The sequence below is a fragment of the Phalacrocorax carbo genome, chromosome 7, assembly GCF_963921805.1.
Source record: "Phalacrocorax carbo chromosome 7, bPhaCar2.1, whole genome shotgun sequence".
Lineage (NCBI taxonomy): Eukaryota > Metazoa > Chordata > Aves > Suliformes > Phalacrocoracidae > Phalacrocorax > Phalacrocorax carbo.
Window position 1 is genome coordinate 11,137,033 of NC_087519.1, and position 21,252 is coordinate 11,158,284.

At 41.1% G+C, this 21,252-nt stretch overlaps 1 protein-coding gene across 5 annotated transcripts in view; it reads right to left on the reverse strand.

Moving 5' to 3' along the window:
• ADAMTSL3 (ADAMTS like 3) overlaps window positions 1–20,995 on the reverse strand; it is a 193,064-nt gene extending 172,069 nt beyond the window's left edge. For 2 of the 5 annotated variants that reach the window (XM_064456284.1, XM_064456282.1), the window contains exons 1-2: window positions 20,112–20,275; window positions 18,655–18,749 (exon numbers count right to left, since the gene is read on the reverse strand). In XM_064456284.1, the coding sequence (XP_064312354.1) occupies window positions 18,655–18,749; window positions 20,112–20,265 (249 nt within the window). In that variant the 5' untranslated portion in view covers window positions 20,266–20,275. Of the gene's footprint in view, window positions 1–18,654; window positions 18,750–20,111; window positions 20,276–20,815 lie in introns of those variants that run through there. The other 3 variants (XM_064456285.1, XM_064456287.1, XM_064456283.1) reach the window with 3 other exon arrangements.
• Window positions 20,996–21,252: the final 257 nt, after the last annotated feature.

Consider the following 21,252-nt stretch of genomic DNA (forward strand, 5'->3'; position numbering starts at 1 on the left):
AAGCCTTTTGTGCTTTACTGATGTCTGGAATACCAATACCCCAACCACCAGGTAAAGCATGCTAATTCCTAATACACCATTTTCCCCTAAGAAATTTATCTTTGTCTTATTAGCATCTCTGTTGTCATCATCTACCACTTTGAGATTATTGCCACTGACTTCCAGTATCTTGATCATTCCCACCTGATGATCTGCTGCTGAAATGTTATCCCTGACCCAGGCCCACTATTCAAATACTGCAACTCACTTCAAGCATGCATCCACACTGTTACATATTTAATTTAGCCTCATTTAAATCTCAACTTAACTATTCCCTCCATCCAGAGATGCCAGTCTTGGTAACTTTGATCCATCTACTTTCTCATTTCCTCTTAATTTTTTGGAGGGAAAAGGGGGTGGTTGTCCTCCAAGTGTACTTTGCCTTTGTCTCTTGCCAGTGAAAGCATCTCAAGCAGGGCAAGGTTTTGACTGTGTGCTGTATTGGTCCAGATACACTGTCTAACATTAACAAAGCAAAGACTGACAGGGAAAAGGTTAATAAGTGAACAAAAAGCAAATAAATAATGTATCAAAAGAAGCAGAAGTACCCCAAAAAAAGCAAAGTCTCCAAATCAGAAAAGATCAAATATGAAAGAGGACCTGCCATTAATCTGAAGATTATCCCCTTCATGGTCACAATTCATCTACTAGCATTAACTAACAGTATTTCACATGTACACTTGTTAATAAGCTACTACATAGATAACTATGCTTTAGCTGTAAAAAAACAGACCAATTAAGAGCTCATGACAGGCGTTGCAGGCATTTGTTCACTGACAACTGTTAAGACTAATGGTCATTAGTTTAATGACACTCATTTTTGTTCTACATGATGTGTACAGTAATGCTGGAGGACTGATATGATGAAGGGTAAAGGGCTCTTACTGAGGTGAGAAAAGATAAACACAGGATCTGCTGCTGGAGAGAATGAAATAAATCCTCTGAATGAACCAGAATTACTGAAATGTTAAAAGACACAGCTGAGCAAGTGACACATAAAATGAAAATAGAACTGTTAATTCAGAACAGGGTGCCTGCTCTAATCAGGGTAGTTTCAAAACTACAACTTTATCGCCCATCTTCCACGACCAGCAAAAAACTTCATTAAGCAGTTTTAAAATGATCCAGGTCGTTACAGAATGACATTCAATTAACATGACAACACAAAAAGGCTGAAGAATGGAGAACACGGAAGAGCATGCGTAATTCAAAGGCAAGACATTGTCTAGTGTTTTGAATTTTAAAAAATTATCATGGCCTCTTAAATCCTCTACATTTTCTTTTTGAATGTTCTAAGCACTAAGCGTTTTCAGTGTGACTGATGTCTAACAAAACAGTCTATATTTCAAATGAACCAGTAGCAAGTATAAGTGATTAAAACAGGTATCACAGAAGGAACACTGAAAGGTAGTCCATGTGATTATATTCCTAGTTGCCTATCTTATATTCTCATTCAAACAGCTGAAGTTGAGTGAATTGCTTCACTATGTGTGCATTACTCTGGGAACTTGGCTACAAGTATCACAATTCGTGATTTGCCAATACATACCACCTGCATACTAAGGGAACGGAAGACCTTCCTGTGGAAGAATATCTTCCCATCCTGTGTGGGTGTACAGAAGCAGATGTGTACGTACAGTGGATAGCTCCCAGGACAGATGAATTAAGACATGTCATGAGTCATGCACTGCTTTCCAGTAACAATTATCTTTCTATGGGAAATTTAACAGAATAATTTTACTCCTTCAGAATACTGCATTGGAGTTTATGATAGTGTAGCAGGTGATTAGTAAGATAAACTGTCTTGTTTCCTTCTCTCTCCTAGCAGTTTGAAGTATCTAACTGTAGGGGATGATAACTTTTCAGTATGGACCTAGTTACTGGCATTTCACTGAATCTATCAGCAACTGAAAATCAGACACACAGCTGAACACTAAGTAGAGGCTGTAGTCAAGCTACTGAAAAGTGCTCCTTGATGAATCCAGGAAAGGTTGTGGAGGGACAGACGCTTATTGTTGCTGCTGGTACAATCTCTTAATGCATTTGTCTTGCATGCAAAATAAGCAATTAGCTCTAAGTGACATAGACGTCTTTTAGGTGAGTCATTCAGCCTCCCCTACTTCAGCAAAGTGGAAAACACCACTATTTTTCTCAGAAGTGGGACAGCTACTAAGGAACAGCTTTTCAAAAGCAGCTTTTATATACTGAATTCTAAAAAGAGGACACATAATCTTGGTTTGTCCACTTGACCTTGTCTTTTGAAAAGCTGTCATGCCTCTTGTAGGACAAGGGATACTCCACTCACTACTTTTCAAAACAGTCGGGGCAAGGGGAAATGCAGAGTTCCCTATACATGCTTGATGTCTAATCAACAATGCAAAATCAGCTATTCTTGCATATCTAGCAACTTGTCTTGTACTGCTACCATTTACACATAACATTAAAAAGAATTCTTGAAAGCATAGTTTAATTTTAAAGATTTACAGAAGGGCACTATTCCTACAGAATATTTTTCAACTATTCCTGAGCGCTTTTGGATGGACCTGTGGCAACAACCTCCCCTGAATTTTCTTATCCACAGTCAGCTCTTAGTTTGCCAGTACAAGCTAATGTGAGCTAGAGGGCCAACCCTAACAGTTCAATTGCTAAAGCTTTAGCATGGTTCCAGATTCTCATATGTTTGTCTTTAGCATTCTAAGACTTTTCAAAATACAGACAGAATCCAAGAACAATGGACTGTGCAAAGGCAGGGAAATAAATTCATCTACCCTTTTATGTAATTACAGAGGATTCCTTTTGCCCTGCATAACTGTAATTTCTCAGAGCGAAGACAACCATGACACTAGAAACTACTGAAGCTGGAACCTACACTATCTAGTGAATTTGCTAAGAGTGTTGTGAAATAGTGTGCTCTTCATGATTCCGTTGATCTATTCTTATCCTGCATAATTACACATACCTTCACATTCTCCACTGCTTTACAAACTGTAAACAATAAGATAGACTCAGTCTCACAGTTAAGCCATACTGAAGTTAACTATGGCAGTAATTCTATTTTCATTTGCACTTTTTACAGGCCTGGCTTCCTCCACACTCTATATAGAGTAGAATATTATTATACGAAGCCTAAACAGCATCCATTTTAAATAACAAGATCTTCATATAAATCTTAACCTGTGTATTTCTCTGCAAGTTTGGCTGTACTTGGAATTATCAGTCCAGAACATCTCTATTTCAGAGCGCAGTCCTTTTTGCCAAGAGAGATGTCCTTTTATCCTGATTATAGTGAAAAAAGCCAACTTACTGGCCTGACTCAGGCTGTAATTATTCTGTGCATTTATACAAGCTTTTCATAGTTCCTGGTAAAAAGGCTGAAGGGAATCCTACACATCCACACAAGGTCTGAAATTTGTTGTCCTCTTGCAGAAAACCATCCAAAAATGACTGAATGAGGTTTTTCCCTTCCCTATGTGCTTTTACTTTCTTAGAGTTAAGATGATGGATGCAACGATTTCCCTCACTTTGTGTTACTCCAGCTTTAATAAGAGGAAGGGGCTGACTGCAAATTGTTCTAGAAAATATACAACCAATTTCTCAAAGAAGCCTGATTACCTACTTAAATAAAATCCTCAAAGAAGCAACTACGCGCTTTAAAAGGAAGTGTGGGACAATAATACAATCTCCAAGTCAAAATACCTATGTGTCGAGAAGATTTAATATGGTCTCTGAATCTCAAAATAAGCCAAAACCATTCATTCCTGCCATTTACAAACACAGAATTATTCCAAATTGCCCAAAAGCCCTAAGAATCCAAACCAGTCACCAGAATTTCACAGATTAATCAAACGCCTCATGCACACTGGGAGAACACAGGGCTGTGCTGCCCTCCTGTTTTTGCTCCTTCAGCATCAAGCCAAAATCTGATGCCTATTTTAAATCAATATGCTCCATACTACTACTTCCTGTGAGGCTGGGGGCTGAGGACACTTAAGAAAGGGACAGCCTTTCTCCCAGTTCTTTACAAGGTATAAAATTTACATTAAAAATTCCAGTAATATAACAGGAAACCTTGCACTTAAATCCTCAAGTCTGCTATGAGTGGACAAATAGAAAAACAGGGCACCCCACTTAAATAAATATTCCACTACTACTGATAATATTTTTCTCCTCTCAGGTATATGAAAAACAGCCAATTTGTACTATTTTCAGAATAATATTCAGGGAACAAAGGAAGTTATGTACAGCACATTTTAAACAAAGTCAAAATACAGAAACCAGATTCAGCTTCAGTTGAGGAATGTTTGAAAGAAATTAAAGTTAATAGAATAAACCCGTCTCTGTATATCTCATCTTATAATTTCCTTTAGTTAAAGATAACAATATATTGTGTTTAAGTCCATACATAACATATCAAACACACTTTTTTTTTACAGAGGATCTATTCATAGCAGCTTGTATTTGCAACATATGCAGTAAATTATACTATTAAACACTTAATCCTAATAAAGTTTAAATTTCACCCCTAACAATAAAGCTTGCACAAATCTTGCTAGACTTGAAATTGGATTCTAGAAATAACCAACAAAAGTCATAGGTAGCTATCATGACAATTAATAATTGAACATTTGAGATGTAAAGTTAGCTGTTTACATTGAAACGTTCTGATGAAATATTAGGAATAATTATTACTTTTTTTAATCAGTTAAGGTTTACCTTTTTTTTATGTACAAGATATAGGAAAATAACATAGGTTAGAGCCGTGAGAGCCAGTTTACACATCTCAAAAGTGTGAGCTCTTATGTGCCCTCTGTAGCAGCCATGAATGGACTAATGCCCCCAAGAAGCCTTTGTCACTCCAGCACCCTGCAGAAGAGCTGAGTGCTGCACCTATCCTCATGTAAATCCACAGAGAGAAAAAAATTACTATTGCAGCAGAGATCCTCTGGTACTAACAGGCCATATAAATAGCATATGCTGCTAGGGCAGCCCTCCAAAAAGAGGAATGGATGTAGATGAGCTACACCAGCATTTTAAAAGCTGAACAGGACTTAACAAGTATCAATGCAAGTGCCTCCACAAAATAGTAGTAACAACTCCTGAAAGGAAAATCCATTAGAATCAAGCATGTCCCCACCAATCTAAATTTTATTTCAATTCAGGCACTCCATATATACTATCTGACCTATCTAATGTTAACAACGCAACGCTGAACAGGATTTCCTTCTAAGCTACCTTAGGTGACAATTCCAACACAAAAGACAGATCAGGCAAGCAGGCCCCCATTTTACGAGACCAATCATACCACTGCAAGCCCCAGTTCAAGCAGGGATTCAGCCTAGCAAGCTGCATCATCCTGCATCATCATTCCTCATTTTACTTGACCCATATTCTCATTTAGCTGTGTAAAAAGATCCGACTGTGTTGACATTCTCAACTAAAAATAACACCAGCATAAATCATTACTCGAGAAAGTCCAGCGGAGAGCTACCAAGATGGTCAGGGGACTGGAGCATCTCCCTTATGAGGAAAGGCTGAAAGACTTGGGGTTGTTCAGGCTGGACAAGAGAAGACTGAGAGGGGATCTCATCAACACCTATAAATATCTAAAGGGTGGGTGTCAGGATGATGGGACTAGGCTCTTTTCATTAGTGCCCAATCACAGGACAAGGGGCAACTGGCACAAATTGAAACACAGGAAGTTCCACCTAAACATGAGAAACAACTTCTTCACTGTGAGGGTGCCAGAGCAGTGGAACAGGCTGCTCAGGGAGGGTGTGGAGTCTCCTTCCCTGGAGACATTCAAGCCCCACCTGGATGTGGTCCTGTGCCCCCTGCTCTGGGTGTGCCTGCTCAAGCAGGGGGGTTGGACAAGGCGATCTCCAAAGGTGCCTTCCAACCTCTACCATTCTGTGCTTCTGTAATTGTGTACTGTTTTATACAGCAGCCCTGTAACTTATATACAGAGAAAAGTCCATCAGGAACATGCAGTTCACACTTAATTCAAACTAAATTCAATTTCATTCAAACTAAGACAATCTCAGTTTGCCTGAGACTTTGTTAGTGCAATTATTTACACTATACATGCACATATTCCCATATAGCATACATACAGGAATAAAGTCTGAAACTTTAGTGGTGAATTGAGGCTTTCAACATTGCACAATACCACCTAAAGAAGGGAACTATATTTATTTAGGGGCATTAAATGCTCCTTTGGAAAAAAAAAATGCTATTTTTTCTCTGCAGACAAAGGCATATACACTTTGACAGGCACAAGGTACTTTTGATTCAACTTGAAGGTGCAGATGTAATTTCTCAGAATAATACAGATGTCTAACCCATTCAAACCCATCAACCTTAGACACTGAAAATATCACCAAGAATTTGGGTCCTTCATCACAGAAGCACAGAATGGTAGAGGTTGGAAGGCACCTTTGGAGATCACCTTGTCCAACCCCCCTGCTTGAGCAGGCACACCCAGAGCAGGGGGCACAGGACCACATCCAGGTGGGGCTTGAATGTCTCCAGGGAAGGAGACTCCACACCCTCCCTGAGCAGCCTGTTCCACTGCTCTGGCACCCTCACAGTGAAGAAGTTGTTTCTCATGTTTAGGTGGAACTTCCTGTGTTTCAATTTGTGCCAGTTGCCCCTTGTCCTGTGATTGGGCACTAATGAAAAGAGCCTAGTCCCATCATCCTGACACCCACCCTTTAGATATTTATAGGTGTTGATGAGATCCCCTCTCAGTCTTCTCTTGTCCAGCCTGAACAACCCCAAGTCTTTCAGCCTTTCCTCATAAGGGAGATGCTCCAGTCCCCTGACCATCTTGGTAGCTCTCCGCTGGACTTGCTCAAGCAGTTTCACATCCTTCTTAAACTGGGGAGCCCAAAACTGGACACAGTACTCCAAATGTGGTCTCACTAGGGCAGAGTAGAAGGGGAGGATAACCTCTCTAGATCTGCTGGCCACATTCCTTTTAATGCATCCCAGGGTACCATTGGCCTTCTTAGCCAAAAGGCACATTGCTGGCTCATGGTCAGTTTGTTGTCCACCAGCACTCCCAGGTCTTTCTCAACAGAAGCACAGCACAGGTTAGTTGAACTGGACCTGCCTCATATCACTTGGGGAATCACATTATTATAAAAATTAGTAAACTGCTTAAGTAGCATGGAATAATTTCACAAAGGGGTTCAGAGTGGTCTGATTTTGAGAAGAGCTGGGGAAGAACTAGCAGGTGCAAGGATGATACACCAGGAAACTCTTCTCTCAGGAGACTGGATAGAGTTGATGACATGGGAAACTTGGGTTGCCAACTTTCTACAGAGTATTAGACCCTGAAACTACGGGAAAATGAGTTGGGTTATGAAGGTTGAAGGGAGAGGCCAGCCCATTACTGAAAGATAATCTAATTGAATTTTGCCAGTTTTGCCTGTATGATTACTCCTCAAGACGAAGGGCTAGTGCCACTTTTTAATTGCTGCTAGTCTGGTTTTTTCCTTCCCCCCCCTTTTTCACAGACCCATCTGGAGCTAAGAAAGTGCATTAGTGAAAATTTCCCACAGTGGGCTGGTTTTGTGCAGCCAACTATGCTTTACTCGCACTTGTTGCGGCTCTTCTTGAGAGGAGTTTCTCAGAACTCAGTATCCTTCCTCTCAAAGTAAGGCATTCTTGAACAGAGTACGACAATGTCAAGCAGTAACAGTGGAACCTAAAGGCTGGCTGTGACTATTCTGATCCAGACATGCACATTACTGGTTAACGCTTGCATAATTCATTCACATTTTGTGCCAGAGGAGTCTCTTACTTCATGAGTTAAATTTTATTCATAGCTGAAGTCTACATTCAAAATAAGACAGGGCTATTATGGAGGCAAAGGCTTATAAAAATTGAAAACTCCCTTTGAAACACATGCTTTCCAGTAAGAGCAGCTAGCAAAATGCAAAACACGGTCAACATTCCAACACCATGATGTCAATTTTCATATGCACAGGCAAAATGCTACATGTAGAAATCAACTCTCTGTATCTTCCTTATTTACAGTGTGCTTGTATTTCCTTCTATTTTCATTAGAAGAACTGTGCCGTACAGTGGAGAATGCAACCCCTTAAAAGGTTCAAAGGACTCTTCTGAATATATTAACTCTGGGAAAAAGTCACATTAATTTTTAAAAAGTGAATTTCCATGTTCTGCTTCAGTTCTCCTGAAAAATAGCATACATGCTCTAAGGACTGATTTTGATGTTTCCCTCTGCAGTAGTTCAGAGAAATTCCTGCCAACAGGGATGGTCTGGAACACCTGATAAAATGGTCTTCAATGACACACAATTAAAAAGTGACATGTTAAAAAATGGAAATCGCTTAAAATTTTGCAAGGTTTATAAGCAACAGGCAAATTATCATTTTTTATTATTTCTGCTTATTTTCCAGAGGGATAAATACAGCCAATTTTCAAGAAAACCAACAGCTGCAGACTCAGCTTTAAATGCCATCTGCCCTTAGCAGTTACATGAAGAAGAGATGAAATGATTCACACCACACAACAGGAAATATGATAACCAAGTAGTTAGCACTAATGAAATTCAGCCTCTGTTTGCTTCCTATGGGCAGGTCTTACTCAGGAAAAACTCCCACTGATGTCTCAGGCAAAGTGCCTGCAGACTTCACTGGCGCTGTTACTCAAGTGCAGAACATTGTACTGTTGAAGTAGAAAGCCTGAATTTTCCAAAATAAGGTCTCATTTGTGGCACAGTAACCTAACGAAGTCCATGGGCCCCCCCAGCCTGGATCTTTTTCAGGACTGAGTTTTTATAGTGCCTAGGCTGAGGCTCCTCGCACGACCACTGATTCAATGTGTACTTTTGGCAGACAAGAAATGATGGGACACTCCTATAGTACAGTTGAAAAGGACAAGGTCTATTCTTCAGTGTTCTCGAGGACTGGCCTTAACATTTGAAATAATAAAAAAGAAAGTCTACAATTCCTACATTTTCCCCATTTCTAAATAGTGGCTTCTATGTGACATATGACAGATGGCTCACACAGGTCCAAATGCAGAAAGAAAAATAAGCAATTATAAACAAATACATCATTGGTGTTTGCTAAGGACATAATTCAAGCAAGTTCAAGAGATCAGAACAAGACCCACATGTTCTGTTATCCCAGCTAAAGCCCTTCTCAGGATGGTTATCTACAGGAAGAAGTTTTCTCCAAGGAAACCTCAGTGTTCCCAGTACATCTTTGTTACCCTTGGAGAAACCATGCAAGTTTTGTTTTAAACTTTCAGCTAATAAATAAAAATTTAAAATATACAGAAAATTTTCCCTTTCAAAGTAACACTGCTGCTTAAGAGTAGGTAAAGATTTAAAAGGTTGCAAGTTAAGAACAGGTGATGTTAACAGGATATTTGAAAGGCCCATGAGACTTGCAACATTAAGGTAAAATGTATTTGCCTACTGATCTAATTGCTTACTAATTTTCAAATCTATTCCCACCGGATAAGTAATGGCATTTTAAGCCCAGCTCCTGGCATTAAAAATACATTTATAGTTTCCTCTTAGCAGAAGATAAACAGCTGCATGGTAAAAACCCATACGTTAAGATGGCATTCTCAAGGTGTTCTTATAGTTTTAACCAACCTACTGTGTTCTAAATTTAACTGAAAGAGGTAGGAAGAGGAAATGGGAAAAGCATTTGGGTGCACAGTTTCACACTGGGGTGAAGGCAAGTGCTCACTCATGCAGCGAAAACGTATGGAATATTTGTGTCTTACACAAGGACTGACTGCATAATGAAAGTGGAATTTAAGCCAAGCCTTATTTAGTAAAATATCAGAAGCCATTTCTCTACTTATCTTGTTCAAGGAAATACTAGCATTTGTTTAAAAACAAGAAACTACTCCAGCAATTAAGCAAGATGACCCAAATTTCCCTGCATACTTTAAAAATAATTCCAAAACTTTAAAATTTGAAAATGCATCTGATAAACATAAAAATGTTTCTAAAGAAAAAATGTAATAACAATGTAAAAACAAAAATTATTCCAGGCAGACACAACAAAGCTCAGAATGTAGGCACCTACTTAGGTTTTGAGGGAGTCCTTATGCATTCAGGACACACCTCCAGATACACGTGGAGTTTGGAGAATGTATTTCTTTGTTAGTTTTTAAACTATGAGACACACGTGACAGTAGGTCTGGGATTGGTTCTGACTTCTAGTTGTACAATCCTCAAAAGTAGCCCCAAGGAACATCAAAATGAAATAAGAACAGCTGAACTGATTCAGACCAAGGATCCATCTAGCCCATCAGCTTCCAACAGTAGCTGTAACTAGACACACAAAGAGCATGTCCGGAGCAAGTATGTACAATACTTCCCTGGAATACTCTCCTGGACTTGTTACATTTGTTAGCCTGCTGTCGTTTGTCTATATAGGAGTATTCAGTGGACATTCCCAGTACTCATCCTGCCTCCCCTGGAATTCATGCAACCTTCTCTTCTAGTGAAAAAAAAAATCCTATGATAATGAACGCCAAAGATCATTACGTGGAGGACAACCACCTTTCATTGTTTTGAATCTGTCTTCTAGTAGTTTTATTTAATGGTACTCAGTTCTTACGGTGGAAGAAACAAGTTACCAGCTGATTCCTGTCTAGCCTTTCCACCCCATTCATAAAGGGTTCAGAACTGTTTACAGTACTTGAGTGTGGGCAAACCAGGAATTCATACAGCGAAAGGATGATACTCTGTGCTTTGTTTTACACCTTCTCTTCATAGTGTTTCCTGTCATTCAGTTTGCACTGTTAACTGCTGCCAAGCTCTGAGCTGGATGTTCCATGAAAAGACTTACTGAGAATCACTGGTCTAGAAGAAAAGTGTAATTGCTAGTCACAGAAAGCAACTTATATTCATATGAATAAAGTTATAAAATCAGGCCACAAAAACAGAGCCTGTTCATCAAGCAGTCTTATCAGTTAGTGGCATTAGGAAAATCCCTACATAGCATACAGCATACACAATGCATCTTTCCAGTGATATGTGTATTCCCGCTTCTGCTTTCTAAAACAAAAATTGTTAATGAGATCAGCTGAAAGAAACAGTAATGTGTTGGATGTACCTGGCAGTTTCCAACCAGAATATCATCTACCAAGCAGGCAATACTCAAGACACTACTATGCTATTGGCTTTTTCAGCCAATGTCCATGTTAGTCAACGAGGGAACACTTTAAAATAATTTGGAGACTCAAGAAAACAAAACACCAAATAAGTAATGAGACCTTGAAAACATCTAATAAAAGGAGACTCTCAAGGGAGGAAGCCAAATAATATTTTAGCATATATCTTCCATTATACATCCACCGAGAGCACTAAGTTTGTGTAGTCTTCTGCTTCCACACCACTGCTACACCAACAAGAGGCTGCAGTAGCTGGGAAAGCAAGGAAAAGTCCCATCAGAAGAGGCAAATCTGAATTTATCAGAACCAGTACTTGCGTTGTCCTTTCACATTTCTCCATGCAAGAGATGTCCTGGAGCAGCCACATATACAAGCAGGGAAATTGCAACAAAAGGTGGGGATTTTTTTTGGAGCTAGTTAATTTCTTGCTGAATCAGCCAGCTGGGAATAAAGCTGGTTTCTGCAGCCTTCTCAGAGCTCCTGCAAGGTGCAGGCCAGGAGTCATTTATTGCCCACCAGAGCTTGAGAGAACACAATCCCTTACTCTCTTCACTCTGTGGCAGTGCAGGTGTGCCCATCATCTTACTTCTATGATACTAAAAGGCAATAGATCAGGCAGCTAAAACTCTCTTCTTTACGTCTGCATTTCTACAGAGTGAGCCTCTATAGGTCCTTTCACATATACGCACTATAAACGATAGATACTCTGTTCTGCTTGCATGCACCGGCAAGAGATAGTTATCCTATAAACTTTATGCAGCTTCAATTTTTGGCAAAGCACCTGATGACAGAAAAAGCATTACACAAACACAGAAATGCATGTTTCCACATATAAACAAATGCTCCACTTATTTAATGCTACAAAACAGCATCATTAACCAGTTGGGGCCTCCCATCGTGACACAAATTACAACAGTTAGCATACAACAACAATCTAGTAATTACAATCATAAATGCATTTTTAATATTGTTTCACTATTTAGTCGAGCTGACTTGCATTCACTGTGTTTCTAGTGTGTCCAGAAGCATGACAAACTGACAATTCTTGGAAACCACATTTCTCAAAACAGACTGAGAATACTGTTTTCATTTTCTCTCCATAATGATGTTAAATCTAATAAATACAAAATTAGAAACAGAAACAACATTGTTCCTAAACAATTTATGTAATATGGTGTCTGGAAGGGATATGTTAGGCCAAGTTTTTAAAAACTGCCCTCCCTTTATAAACACGTGATGCTTGTACTTGCACTTCTCAAGTATTATCACCCAAGTACTAGAATTTACACACCAGAAGCCTATTCTTTCACAAGAGTTTTAAGGCTGACTGTTTTGGTTTAATCAGCTAAATATGATGACAAATGCTTAGCCAGACTTTTGGAAGTTCCTAAGGTACCTAATACCTGGTTCCCATTGAATTAATTTAAATTTACCTTGTTACTTGTTTTAAAAAAAATCCAGTTCAGCACCCACCAATATAGTTAAGTACTGAATAGCATTTGTGTTTAACTTAGGTCTTACTGAAAGTCATCAAAACGCAGGCTCCACATCACACAGACCCTTCTGAAAATGCTGCTATATCTGCATTAAGTTTAGCACCCTTGCACAACTGAAGGTCATTGAAAAGTAAGTTCGTAGAACTGTACTTCCTCCTAGAAGTTGGAGTGAGGCCATTTTGAAAATGAGATCCTTATTCTATCAAGAGCACTTGCCAGTCTACAGACTTAAGCTAATATCAGGAAAAGTCCTCCTCTTATGGGAAAGTTATATGCATGTTTTCAAAACCTAAAGGAATTATTTATCTATCATTGACAATAAAGTGAGTGCAGAGGGCTTATCAGAACTGCAGTGCTATACAGTTCCTACGTGGGTCTTAGCTGTCTCTCCAGACTTGCCATGGCTATATCCAATGTCTTTTTTGGAACATTGTGCTCACTAGCAAACTGTACTTCAAAAACAAGCCCACTCTTTCACCATGCACAAACTCTCAGTTTTACAGAGATTTTGCATAATAAGAATTACACTGGAATTGTTCAAGACTCTGTTGGACTGTACGCAGCCACAAGGCTATCATCAGTGTTGTCAACTCTATAAAATCTTAACACACTGACTTAACAGTAAAGTATATTTGCACAGTATAACTCATGCCCAAAGACTTCTTGCATAGCCTTACAACACAAACAAGTATAGAGGCACAATTATAAATCTGCTCCCACTATCACTGAAATTAATGTCTTTTACTACTTCATTGCAAGCCACATTATACTTGGTGTTTACTTAAACCCCAGCTTCTGGATTCAGGTGAGCATGGAGAACTATTTTAAGAAAAGCTTCAAGCCCAAAAATTGCAGACAAAGACATAAATATGTGAACCCTACCAGGTTCAAAAGTAAAAGCAAATAAAAAGGACTCCAAGATTTTAAAATACATGCTCTTTTGAAGAAAAACTTATTATTTTGGATGGCCAAAGTACGATTTCTGAACGAACAGTAGATGACCTTTAGTATCAGTACAATCAATCACGTACAATTTCTGTGATGCAAAGGCAGGAATGGAATTTGGTGCACTGTGCAAAACTGCCACTTCAGTGCTGTTTATGCCCAATTTGGTAAGGAGTATGAAAGGTCCAGCTGCACCAAGCAGACTTGAATGAGTAATTATCAATTAAGTGTTCAAGTATCGGCTAAAGCCAGAGATCGTCCTAGAGCTATTGCTTCACTTCTTCACTACTTTTTCAAGGGAAATTAGAAGCCACTGGCTATTGTGAGAGATTATTCCTACACTTGAGGTGTCTCTAAAAGTGTTCTACTCTTGCATAACTAGTTTTGGATCCGGCAATTTGCAGCTCTACGTGCAACTGATTTGAGAATCTCTGCCCAAATTTTAGTGTAACCTCATCAGAAATTATCGTCCCAGTGAGCACTGATACCCATGTCTGAAGATGTAGATACAGAATCTGAAATCCAGCTGAATATTGAGAGTAAACCACCTTTGCTTTATTGGAATGAATGGGTTTGGACCATGCTTTAGCTGAATAACCAAAGCTTGATTTTCTGAGTTGTATCACTGCAAGCATCATTCATAACCACTATGATAAAAATAGTTACTGAGAAAATGAAAACAAATGAGATAGTAAAAGGATGCATTCACTGATATAATCTATACTCTTGGTCATCTCCCATAGTTGACAAATTTTTCATGAGTACATTTTAAAAATAAGTGTTCATACATACTTTGTGTCTCAAGTCACAAGACAGATTCATCACGATTTTTCTGGCAAATCAGCTCTTTTGGATTGTAAATGGGGGGTAACAGCAGTTCAGATCCTATGAGCACTGGCTGAGCAATCATTATTAGTCATAAATTCAAAGCAAGTTCAGGAACTTACATAAGTTTTCTGGTAATGCTGTCACTGAGTTACAACCCTGTCAATAACAATGAATATTTTAAGTCAGAACGCTTCTACAGAGTCTCAAAAGCATTATTTGCCTATAGTAGAGGCATTTCAATCTTCAAATGAAGAATAAAACCACAGGCCTGTTGAGGCTGATGGTGAAACTCCAGATGGGTGCAGAATTGCAACCTGCCTACAAAAAAGAGAAACTGCTTCAGATTTAACTCTGGACTTGCAAATCTCATCCTGATATTTTTGATTAAAGTTACCAGAGATTTAAGAATCCTTTCTGTTGTATGGCATGTAGATCATAATCTATTTTCTGAACATCAGTGTGCAATACATTCAGTGACTGTAAAACAATATTCCAAAGGTTTTTCACAAAGATGGTCTCCAAGTCCACTATGTCATATAATGGACATCAGATTTTTGGCCCTGCAAAACTCAACCTTAAAGACATTTACTATGTTGGTAGTTTTTGGCAGATTGGTTATGGCAGAATCATTTTGAATAAGATAATGTTTTCAGCATGTATATCCCCGATATCCAAAATATCACAGATAGTTAGAAAAAAACATAATGCAGACAGGGATTGCAGAAACATAAATCATGGGAGCAACCAACAGTTTATTCAATGAATATGGAACCTATGAATCTTCCCCTTCCATAGAAACCTGGTGCTAATGCTTCTTAAATATCCAGACATGGTGTCTTTGCTGTTATTTCCTCCTCAGACATTAGCAACCCCACAGTCTTTGAAGGTGAAACGGACTGACTTGTAGAGGGTTTAATTGGGACTGTAGGAACCTAAGAAAATTTCAAATTCCAATTTCAAATCAACATACCAAAGAATAAATGCAAAATGAATCCATGTGTAAAATTCTTGATGATATACATCTGTCTATATGAATCTGCTAGCCATCGTTTCTTGCTGCCATTAATCCATTAGTAAGAATATACAGATAAACAGGCGTACATACTTTTCATAACAAATATGACAGCATCGAGCTGAATGGTGTAATAAAATGTTATCACAAGGTTAAGAAAGAGTTTGTTACCAGGCTGAGCATCCTGCCTTTTTGATTACCAGTACAGAGTCATACGTACCCAAGTGATCACTTAAAAACAGCAAAATTGGACTTGGATACTTCTATTTTCTTTATTAGCTTAACCATCTCCTAAAAATCTGTAGTAGTGATAGCTCACCTGCTACCACATGAAAAAAATGAGGAGCCTTTTATGCCATGTTTAGCAATACACATTAATAGTTACATTCAAGGCCAAAGATGCAGTTAATGTTCATGAATACCTATAGCCTGTGGAACACAGTAACTTTGGATAGTCATTTAAATCTTTAGAAAGAACAAATTATTCCATGTTGCTGCTATCATTTGGGGGGGTCGGAGTTTGTTTTTAAGGAAAACATGGACATCATTTGCTTGGATTACCCTTGGCTTTAGACTAATGCAGTTCCATTCATTTCATTTATATTGGCACATATCAGAAAAAGTAGGTTCTATGTCTGCAAAAGAACACAGCCATGGCTAGCCTGTAAGCGATCTCCTCCTGAGCCATTTACGCAATGGAGCAGATTTAATGAACAGGCAGCTCAGCAATGCTTAATGGTAAACTATTCACAGGGTTATACTATGAAATCTGATTTACCTACTAGTATAGCGACTAATCTGCCCTTGACAAAATAATTTTGTCAAACTTGAGACGCTGCATATCTGTCAGGGCAGAGTTCAGTTTGGAGCCTAGCTAAACACCATGCTGTGCTTGTTACCATGCTATGAAGGATCAGAAAGGGCTCCTATAACTGAAGTTAACTTTCATTTTGTCTCAGTAACAGCTACCTCTTTTTCACAAGTTCTCATGTTAAAGTTTTCTTTGTGTTACATTCTTACCACATTTCCACCACATTCTTTTAAAATGGTCATTATTTTATTCTGTACCTGCCTCAAGCAGGATGAAATTAATCAATTGCACATAAGTGACATGACATAGACTTGTGACCTTGCCCAGCATCCAATTGTTTCTAATTGATTAGCTCCAGACATAAGCACTTTAATAGCCAAAAACAACACAAGTGGAAGCTATGGTACAATATTAGGGTAGAACGACTGTGTGTGGTCCATATAGTATGGCCCCAAGCAACCAGTTAAAGAATTAATGGTTATTGGATACCAAATATGTTATGTTAAATAATATAAAATATCTTTAATGTGCCTAAAATTGTGATAAAACACCTAAAACTTAGGAGCAGAAGGGCCTCCTATACAATTGGGGTTAAGTGCTAATGACTCAAATATGCCAAATAGATTAGAATACTTTAAAGGACAATCAAGACCAAAAAATTTGACCTGGATTGAAACATTCATAAAGCTATTCACAATAGCCTATTGATTACTACAATGTGTTTGAGTTGTTTTTATTATAAAGAGACAAGTGAAGCTATGCCAAACCATTTGTGGAGAAGAGGAAACTATGCCACTACTGGTTCCAGCTCTACAATAAGAAAAATATGAAAGAAAAAAATACAAGAAAAATATTGTAAAAGGAAAAAAAATATGGCCTCTTCATAACCAAAAGGCCCAAACACAAAGTTGACATTTCCCTTCTCTGAACTTCTGTTCTCACCTTGAACAGGACCATTGCGTGAACTTTACATACTACATTCTGAGTGTTTTATAGGGTCGGTTATTGCAGCATCACTCAACTGCTTGCACACAAAAATACAAGCTGAACAGGCACAGATCAGTAACATTTTTGTTCTTGCATAAGAAATATTCAAGCAAAAAGCAGATCCCACTGTTGTCCTATCTGCTTGGACATGCACTGAATGCACTGCAGTTTACTGCACAAGTAATACATATCTAATAATTTGCACTTTACTCAAGTAACCAGTGTACTTTCATGACTAGCTGCAACAATAATACAAATACAAGGGGTGTTCATCAACATGTAGCTGCCAAATGACTCACAGTACACAGTGCACTCAGCAGTGCTACTGGGGATGGATCAGAGCCCCATTCCCACTACCTTAAAACTCAAAGTCCACCCTAAATAAATCATGGCTTACTCGGCTGTCTAGAACAATTGCCTCAGCTCTTCACGCTCCTTTAAAATTTACTTTTGCCTGTTGCATTATCCTTCAATTCGAAATTCTTCAGGCTATCCATTTACATAATGCCCAGCACAGCAGGCTCCAGCTTGAAACCACCATTTCTCAGCATCGTAATAGTACAAACAGTAGACAACAGTATTGCACTAAACAGCACCACTGATTTTATTTAAAACCAAGATTTTACTTTTTTGTAAAGGACTACTACAATACTTCCAAAAATTGATGTTATTGATTTCAAAAAAATATTCTTCAGTTTATTTAGCTGTCTTTTTCTAAGGATTTCTCGATTTGGGATAATTTAAGACCTTTGAACGTTCTGCAGTGTGGGAACTATCAGTATAGAGAATGACATACTATAACAACATCTCTGCTGCATGCCAGCACACCATATTTCTTGAAATACTCACTTCTTGGAACTGATTAGGCTCATGTGTCAGGCAATAGATCAGTTGGCAGCTATGGCTTTCCTCCATGGTTCCTGTATTCATTGAACACTTGAAGCAAAGGCCTTTTTGGACCACCTTCCCCCCGACACCAGCTTCCAAGTGCCTTAGATGTTTCTGCCCAGGTATTTATATAACCCTTGTCACTTACAGTATCTTAACATTTATCAGGTGTTAAACCTCCTGGGGGAGAAGAGCAGCTGTGCTGCCTAGAAAGACCCATGGCATTGCACATCTGGCTAGGTCTCCCTTTGGTCTCCATATAGTAAATTCAGGTACCATATTGATAGGAAGAGTGAGAATATTAATTTCCCACATGGATGTACTTGAAATTCAGTTCAGTGAAAGGAAAACCTTCTCATCAGGAGCCTTTTATTTACAGTGCAGTTCCTTCAGCAGTTTTCTGTTTAAAAAACAGAGTGTGCAGCACGATAATCTGATAAAGGACCAGGCATGACAGTAGCAACAAGTTCAATACCTACCTGCAAGCGAGCATAAATAGCAATAGCAAGCCAAGCAATCTCCCAGGAGAGCCCTCTGGCTTTAGGGCCGGCCATCCTCATGCCTTGGGGCTCTGCTAAGAGAAATTGTTTCAAGTTACAAACAAAATCAAGTGGGCTCTGCCAGAATTTCAATGACTAAAGCAAACTAGGCAAAGGCATGGAACCAGCCTTTGGAAGAAACGCAATGCAAACACGGGAGTTTTGTGCTGGCCAGAGGAGCAGACGCATAGTGCATGCCATGAGCACAGCCTGCAGGGTGAGGTAGTTCCAATTAAGGAACAGAAGGGGGGGGGGGAATGAAAGTTCGGGGAAGCTGGCAATAGTGGGCAAGTTTTATTATCTCCTGAACGTGGGAGAGTTTATCAAATCGGGAACCCCTCCCATCTTGATCTCCGGAAGGTAAAATCCAAGAGCATAGCATTTCTGATATACTGTTCCAGCACTTTCACCCACTCAAAGCTGAGAGCCCAGCCCTGAGACTTCAGCAGTCATTTGCACTGCCTTTGAAAGCCCTGATCATAACAGCTCAGAGACTAAGTGATTGGAGCAGGCAGAGGAAAAAAAGAAAAAATCCATCCATTTAGTGATCATCACCATTACAGGGCCAACACAAAACTGTCAGTCACTTTTACTAAAAACATCAATTTAAAATTGCCAACAAGAAAAAAAATCATGTAATAATGCTGCTAAATCTGCCAATTCCTAGTGTCAATGTATCTTTTTGCCTAAGACTATTCAATTACCACAGTGATCTCAAACTGCACGAGTTCCAGCACCCCTAATACACCCGCACACAAACAACCCTCCTCCCCTCCCTCCCAGCCACCACCCCACTATTTTGCAAAGCCCCACAGTGAACGCAAACTTCTCCTTCAAAAAAACCACTCCTTTCTAAAAGGTCAGCTATCCCAAAGGACAACCATCTACCCAGACAGCTCTTGCACCTGTCAACTAAACATAATTAATATTCCTTACAGAAGTAAGTGTTTTATTCCCTCCCTCCAAAAAAGTTAAGAAGCTCTCCGTCCTTCCAAAACCTTTAGCACTCCTACATGCTTTTGTCATTCAAAAGTTTCGATCAGCTATGGCAATAAGAGAAGCAAGATTTTCCTCCCCCCCTTCCCCGCCAGGCATTGCTGAGAGGCACCACTGGCAGAACGCACCAGGCGCCGGTGTTTCACAGGTGCCGGTGCCCGGGGCTCCCCGAGCAACCCGCGCCGCTTCGCGCCCTGGCCCAGCGCGGCGGCCGCCCCCGGTTAGGCTGAACCCGACCGGCCCGGCCCCGGGAGCCGCCCGCGGGACCCGGCCCGCCGCCCTCCCGGGAGCCCGCTCGGGGAAGCGGGCCGGGCCGGGCAGGCTGCGGCTGCCGCCGCCCCGGGGCCCGCCCGGGCCGCCGCAGGCTGCCCTCCCCCGGCGCGGCCGCCGAGCTCACCCACCTGGTGCGGCGGCGCGTCCCCGGACTCGGCGGGGAGCGCGCAGCGGGGCCGGGCGGGAGGCGGGGAGCGGGTCCGGCTCTGCCGGCGCCTCCTTCCCGCTGGCAGGGCAGGGCAGGGGAGAGCCTCGCCTGTCACGGCGCCGGGGATACAGCATCCTGCATCACGGGCGGCGGCCCCTCCCTCACGCCAGGCTCCAGCCCACCGCCGCACGTTAGCCAAGGTCCTACAGGCTGCCGGCAGCGGGCCGCCGCCCCCGCCCGGCCCGGGGATCCCGGCGCCTCCACCTGCGGGCCGGCCCCCGCGATTCAGCACTCCCCGGCCAGCCGCTGTACCCCCTCCCGGGCAGCCAGCCAAGGGCCCCCCTCTCCGCGCCCCGGCAGCGCTCTGCTGTCGGCGACTCAGACCCCAGCAGACCCGGACCGAGCGCTTCGTCTTCCCCCGAGGGGCAAAAGCTACCGTGAAGTCAGCCCCCAAACCTGATGCAGCTTCCAAAACCACAACCGTCCTGTGTCTCATCTCCAAGTAACTCTCACAATACAGCTGCAAATCTGCTCGCACACCGAGGAGGTCTTTAATCATGCTGCCCTCTGCGATATTTTTAGGTTTCCTACTGTAAATCTGACGAGTGTGTCTCATAGGACAGCTTTGCTCCCGTTCTCCCTCCGAACTTTGCGCTGCTGAACAGGAACGCTAAAATCCTCTACCTTTGCGCTGCGGCTTCCACCGCTGTCCCACGCTTTCGTCGAGTCCGCTAGGAGCAGCACGTAGAAAAACGGCTATTATCCCTGCCACTGAAGTTAAAAATATGCTCCAGTGAACTAAACATAACCGATGAAGAGTTTGTTCAAATATGTTGCACTGGAAACTTTTCCAGTCTGTTTAGGTTTCTCACCAACACGGGAAAGCGCCTCCTCAATCGTTAGGAACAGAGTGCCCTCTGCTGAAACTAGCCTGGGAGGGGAGCCCAGCCAGCAGCGAGGCCCGGGCGGGAGAGCCGCCACCCCGGGGGAGAGCCGGGCTGCGCCCCCGCCCCGCCGGGACCCCGCCAGCCCGGCACGAACCCCGGCGCTGCCGCCGCGGCAAGGCTCTCCCACCGCTCCGCTTGCGGGCTCCCCCGGCAGCCGCGGCAAGCTGCGCTCTC